We start from the raw sequence: 6708 nt of genomic DNA on the forward strand, positions 1-6708 counted from the left end.
ACGAGAGGATCACCCTGGTGAGCAGCACCACGAACACCACGTAGGCGGAGTTCTCGAAGTCTGTCAGCTGCACCTGAGGGGCAGAAGCCCAGGGGTGTCGGCAGCAGCCAGGCAGCCTCGATGCCCTCCCCGGCCCTTTGGGACGGCTCGCCCAGCACTGCCTCCTGCCTATCGTGCTGTTCAGAACAGCACACTGGGCATCCTCCGCTACCTCAGGACAGACGCAGCGCCAGCAGGGACGCCCGTGGGCCGGGCTGAGCCTCACCTCCATGGGCCGGAATTCCACTCTCCAGCCAATGTCGGAGTTTGGGGGTGGGGGCTTAAACCTCATGGTCTGCCAATTTGTGGACTGAATATTCTGCAATACAAAACAGCGGAGGGTGAAAGCAGCTCTCCCCCGGCTGGGGCAGCACCGCGGGGACGCAATGCTGAGACGCCTGCTTGCAGAATTCTAGGCTCTCGAGTGACGCAGGAGGGCAAGGCCGTGAGGGCCCAGCTAGGGCAGCCGGATGCTGCTGCCCCGAAGCAAACCAACGGCTGGGCTCTTTCCGTGCAGGATAGGCTGCAATTTTCACCACTCAGCAAACCAGAGAAAACAATGAACACAGAAATGTAGAACTGAGTAAACAACTAGGAAAAGTTACATAAGGGCACTTTAAACTAGTTTTTACTTTCTCGTGGTGTTTTACTGCACTAACGAGAGACCCGAGGTGAGACAGAAAACGGTCTCTTGCCTCACGTGGCAAGTCACGTAAGAGACTGTACCTCGAAATGGTCTGACTCGTTGGCGTCGTCCAGGTCGATCTTCTCCTTGAACAGCGTCAGGGGGTCTCTGATAAAGAGGTGGGCCACGTGCTGGGCCAGAAGGTGATCGATGCCTGCAAAGACGCGGAGCATGGGCCCCTGTGCAGCCCATGCCACTCACCACGCCCGGCGGAAGCAAGGGCGCCTGGGAGTGCAGGGCTCTGGACCGCAGTGCTCAGCTCGCCCAGGACTTTCTCCTATGGAGCTGGGGAGAGTCAGGCTCACTCACCACGTACACAATGCCTGCTGGGCACTGGTGTGGACCTAGACACAGAGCTCCAAAGTAAGTTCCTTTTGCTAAAAGTCAAGGAGATCTCACAAGTATTGTGAACTTGAACTTTAGGAACAAGCAGCCTCATAAGAAAAGTTAGAGACTTCACACTAAAAACAGAAACCAGACCAGGAGTCAGAAGGCGGCGGAGAGTGCTCTCAAGAACAAAGGGCGCGCGGCCACGCCCAGCCGCCCGCCAGGGCTGCTCACCATTCTGCACCAGCTGCTCATAGACGCCTTTGTCTATGGTCAGGTCGATGTCGTTGTATTTCTCACCACACTTAGATAAGTAGCTGTCTATTGAGTCGTATCGGGACTTACTGATCCGATACTTATTGTTCTTCAGCGGCTGCGATACAAAAAGTATGAATGAATGCCACAGAATGACCTGGAAGTTAACACCTCAACTAATATATAACAATTTAAAAAATGCTACTAAGAAGAATATATGCAGTGTATTATTTGTTGAAACTGTACTTCCAATTTGATTTGAAACTGTCTCATTGCTATCTGTTTATCAATAAAACTTTGGAAAAAAAATGCTTTTTCTTTATGTATTTAGCAAGGGTTTCACCATGCAGCTCAGATACACAGTGATCCTCCTGTGTTCAGCCTCCCCAGCACTGGGATTATAGGTGTGCCGCCTGATCTCGGTGGCCACCACAGTATGTCGCGGGGCAGGGCCAATGCAGTATATGGTGCTGTGGATCGAACCCTGGTCTCTCTGCTTGCCTAAGCAGGTGCTTAGTCCACTGAGCTATCTTGCTGGCCCATAACAATATTTTTAAGGATACGTTCTAGACAGCACATTCAATATGTAGCAGATAGTTACACAAGGACCAGAGTAGCAGCCAGGGACGCTGGCACACTCCTGTAATCTTAGCACCCTGGGAAGCTGAGGCAGGAGGATCACAAGCTTGAGCCCAGCCCAGGTAACTTGGTAAGACTCTGACTCAAAATGAAACAAAGAAATAAAATAAAAGGGATTGGGGATATAGCTCCGTCAGAGCAGAAGAGCCCAAGCTGAGAACACTGGACTTCTTGTGGGCAACTCCTTTAAAAATATCCATGCCTAGGCTCCAGCTACACAGATTCTCCCAAGCCTGGAAGGGTTGGCCACTGATCTAAAACCACTCATGGATGAATGGTGGCACCGCCATCCTGCGAGGCACAGCGCTCAAGCTGAACACGCAGAGGAGCAGGCCGGGCCACCCTTGTCCAAGCCCCACTCTCCCTGAAGGCCAACTCTGCCGACCAGGCGCCCCCTCAGACTGAGGGTCTCACAGTGTTTGCATGGGCTCAGAGCCATCAGCACCGACTTCTCAACCAGAAACCTGAGCTATTATTGGGAAAGAAGCTAAAACACAAGACATGGACAAATGATGACAGCTACTCCCTACCCTATATCGCTGTCCCACAGTCACCACAACAGGCAGTGTCCCAGTACTGCGGCTGCGTGTGCCGGCCACTCCAGGCGAGCAGCGGGGCAGCACGCAGTCAACAGCCCCACCAACCATTCTTCCCACGGCTGTGAGGACGCTCAAGCGAGGAAGCACCCACCTCTAGTCCTCTCTCCTCCCGAGTCCTGTCATCTACGGACGCGGAGATCACGCCCCAGCGACAATCGATGTCGGACACGTAGCCTCGGTAGAAAGGGGATGCGGCGCTCAACGCCATCTGCAAACAAGGCAGGCCGGCGCCTCACTCAGAGGCCACTTGCTCCCGGGGGCACGAGCATGGCGCACTTTTGGGTTGAGAACCAGTCTGGGCAACCCACACAGAGTTACACCATGTGCCTGGGCTGCTTTTGAGAGGGACACAAACTAGAAATATCCCAAAGCCATGGTTCTGAATGCTCAGCCCGCTTTCTCTACAGTGTGGAGACAGGATGCAAGAGGGACAAGGCCACACACGCGACCTGTGTGACACACGTGGTTTCACTAGCAACAGTTAGGGGCCCACAGCTCAGGCTTTCAGTTTATTAATTCTCAGCTGGCATGCTACTTATGTTGTTCATTTCCTCTTTTGTTTTTGCTTTTTGGAGATAGGGCCTCACTATGAGGCTCAGGCTGGCCTTGAATTCATGGCAATCTTCCTGCCTCAGCCTCCCAAATGCTGAGATTTCAGGCATGTTCCCCTATGTCTGGCCTTACATAGTTCGTCTCTGAAAGAACCCTTACCTGGACTGAAATAGCACACTAACAGCAAATTCTGCACATGATCTTATTCCCACGGCTAAGAAGTATGTAAACAAGGTGCAATTTCTACTTACGACGATGGGACAGATAGTGGCCAGCTGATCGTAAAGGTAACTGGCCTCTGATATGCTGCAGGCTTGGAACGTGACCTGTTTAAGAAGGCAAACATCAGCACTGACCAAGACTCAACAGCGCCCCCTCGAGCGCTTACACCCAAGAGTGAGCTGGCTATGCCCGCGCCGCCTGTGCCCTGCATTCATGCTGAGGAGCTACCACGGGAGTGGGTGCTTCACGACACACACCCCTCATAGCAGTGTCTGTTCCTAGGTGAGCCTGCTCACCTCAGTGAGCCACACGACACAGTGGGGGCAGTGAGGCATTTCCTCTCCTACTAGCCCTTTTTCTTCCTGCAGCTTCTCTTCACTTCAAGTTCGCTGAGAGCTTGTCTCAATTCTAGTGCCCCCCCCCCCCAATAAAAAATCTAGTGCCCATAAAACCAGCGCTTGGCAAGCTGAGACACGAGTTTGAGGCCAGCCTACGCTACATAGTGGATTCAGGGCCAGGCTGAATCACACAGCGAAACCCTGTCTCAAACAAAGAAAAATGGTACAGGGGGATGTGGAGGTGTCTGCACACATGGGGAGCGCTCAGGAGAGAGGACTCCAAAAAGGAGAGTGGAAGTGGCAGGGCGGCCCACAGCGCAGAGGTGTGGCTTAGGCTTGGCATGGACCCACGGGAACAGGCTAGGGAGGAAGAGCTGTGACACAACGGCTATAAGTGCAGAGGGACAGCAAGAGGCCTGGCATGGCTGGGTCTCCAAGGTTGTCACTGGAGGACACCTGAGCTGAGAAATGTCTGGGACCTGGGCTCAGAGGATGTGGAGACCTGCGGTGGGAAGGCCGCAACAAGCGCAAGAGAAGAGTCTTCTAAAAGCCCCAAAGAAACCAGAGCTGGTCCTGCCATCCTCCCTGGGGTAGGGTGGAGGTGGCGGTGGAGGAAGCGAGGAACACAACTGTACTTTATTTGTGCATTTGTGGTAACTGCACAGTTTTAATTTCCTTTATTATTGGTATTTAGTAGTGAGTGTTTACACTTAGTGCTGGTGTCGAAAACCGTACAGTGGATGCCGTGGCCTGCCACACGGGTGCTGAGTGGCATGGACTCGGGCCTTCTGAGGGGGAGGGTGGCTGGCTGTGAGCCATACCAGAAAGGGGTCCACCGAGCTCAGAATTCAGCTGCTGTCAGCTCCACTTAGCAGCGCTCAGCTGAGGCCGAGCCCACCCACAGAGGGTATGCTGACTGCTGTGGCTGGACAGGTCTGGGTCCAGCCCCACAGTGAGAAACCAGCCTGAACTTCAGGGGCAGAGAGGCGCAGGCCTGCTGAGGTTATCCACAACCCACTATAGCGCTACTGCTGGCTTTCTGGGATAAATCAACAGGGATCTGGACTCTGTCTCCAGACACTGTCTCCAGGGACAGCAGAAACAACCTTAAAGGGGACACTTTTTCTTCTTGTTTTGGCTTTTTTTTTTCACTGTTTGTTATGGTTTGCGTGTAGTTGTCCTCCCAAAGCCTCATGTAGCCACTGTGGTGCAGTTCTAGAGTATGTGATTAATTCATGACCCAAGGATGGGATTATGGGTCTAAGTACTGCTAGGTTATGGGTGTGAGTGCTACACTAGCCTGGGATGGACAGCCTGAATGCAACAGAAGGAAAGGAGAGGCCTGCTCTCTGCGCCACTGTTGCTGCTGCTCCTCCCTTTTGCTTTTGCTGTCGTGTTCTCTGCCACTACCACGAACGGCTCCCCTCTGCCCTGTGCCGCTCTGCCTTGGAGCCAGTCGAGGATGGACTGATACCTCCACTAACTGTGAGCTAAACGAACCTCTCCTTCCCTAATTCTGGGTGTCGGGTAGTGGTCCCAGCAACGAGAGAAGAGTAACCACGACACTGATCTTGTTTCTACGAGCGTGAATGTCCCCTTCGTTTCTTCATGGCTGCTGTTCTGTCCTACTTCTCTGTCCTGTCTGTCTTCTGCACTAGTTTCCCACAGTTTGCATGAGCCTTATTAGTTCTCTAGCCTCGTCTCTAATTTCTCCTCCTCCTTCTCTATTTTTTTATCCCAATCCCTTTTAAAGTTTCTCCCCTGAAGGTAAAACCATCACACGGAGGGTTTATTCACTGCATACATTTTTTGGTTTGTTTTGCATCTTGCTGCTGGGGACACAGCTCAGCAGCACAAGCACCTGTCTGGTGAGAGCAACACCCTGAATTTTATCTCCAGCACCAGACAAAAAACAAAACAAAAGCTCCACTGTGCGTTTTATTACATAACCACAAATCTACTTCATATGGTTAAAGATGGCAAATTAAAGTTACCTCAGCTTGTCATTTTCTAGGGTGCGTTTGAAACTGTTGTCATTGCTGACTGTACCACTTTAGCCACAATGACATAATTTTTCTAACCAGCTGTTCTTCCTGATACACCAAGACTAAGCTGCTCCAGAGTCAGGGGAAACACTGTGGCACAGAGCCAAAGGGCCAAGGGGCTGGGCAAAGGAGGCAGCAACTTCTCACCTCCAACAAACGCAAGAGGTGGGATCCTGCAACAAGCTCAAAACCTGAAAACCAGCTACAGCTGGAAGACACCTCTGAGAAGTAGTCATTTTCTAAGGTTTTCAAACCAGCAATAAAGCTACTCACCACAGGCAACTTACAAGTGCCAACTAAGGGATTAAACTAAAGGAAGAGGAAAAGGAAGAGAAAAAAGAGGAAATCAAGAAGACACACATGATGCAACCCCAGACACTCAGTGCACCAACGGCAAGCCCAAAGGGCAGTAAGATGGCACAGGCCCAGAGCCACCCACCTGCCTCTCTGAAGTGGTAACAACAAAGCAGATGAATGAAGCTGTACCAAAAAAAGCAACTCAGAAGTAACTTCTCAGGTAACTACAGAGATGATGACCACAATGAAAAACATGCTTAGTTATTCTAGAATAGATACAGTTTAAAAGAAGAAGAATTTAGGAAAATGAAACCATGAATGCCCAACACAGGAAACAAATGGAATCCAAAAAACAGATCCAAGCCAATGTCCAGGAGACTGAACGTATCTGCAGCACAATAAACCAGCGTGAGGCCAGAGTCTAAAAGAGAGGCTTACAGTTAGCAATCATGAAAAGAAAGATTTCTTGAAAATAGCAAGGGATCATGAGAAATCAATCCAGCAGCTTCTAGGAGATACAAAGAAGAATCACATAATATTGTTTGTAGTCAACAAAAAAGCAGGAGACAGTGCAAATCACATAAAGAACAACAATGACAACAACCTGTTCATAGATGTTGTGGAAGAAAGCTTCCCTGGCAAGGGTAAAAAACTTGACATTCAAGTAAGTGAGGCATGTAGAACTCTAATTAGCCATGATAAAAAAAAAA

The 6708-nt window shown here is 50.8% G+C and overlaps 1 protein-coding gene across 1 annotated transcript in view; it reads right to left on the reverse strand.

Moving 5' to 3' along the window:
• Gclc (glutamate-cysteine ligase catalytic subunit) overlaps positions 1–6708 on the reverse strand; it is a 39465-nt gene that overhangs the window by 3952 nt on the left and 28805 nt on the right. Inside the window, exons 7-12 of the mRNA XM_004644624.2 lie at positions 3348–3422; positions 2636–2752; positions 1286–1424; positions 766–878; positions 266–358; positions 3–73 (exon numbers count right to left, since the gene is read on the reverse strand). Of these exons, the coding sequence (XP_004644681.1) occupies positions 3–73; positions 266–358; positions 766–878; positions 1286–1424; positions 2636–2752; positions 3348–3422 (608 nt within the window). The remainder of the gene's footprint in view (positions 1–2; positions 74–265; positions 359–765; positions 879–1285; positions 1425–2635; positions 2753–3347; positions 3423–6708) is intronic.

This window comes from Octodon degus, unplaced genomic scaffold, assembly GCF_000260255.1.
Source record: "Octodon degus isolate 3935 unplaced genomic scaffold, OctDeg1.0 scaffold00205, whole genome shotgun sequence".
NCBI classification, from domain to species: Eukaryota; Metazoa; Chordata; class Mammalia; order Rodentia; family Octodontidae; genus Octodon; species Octodon degus.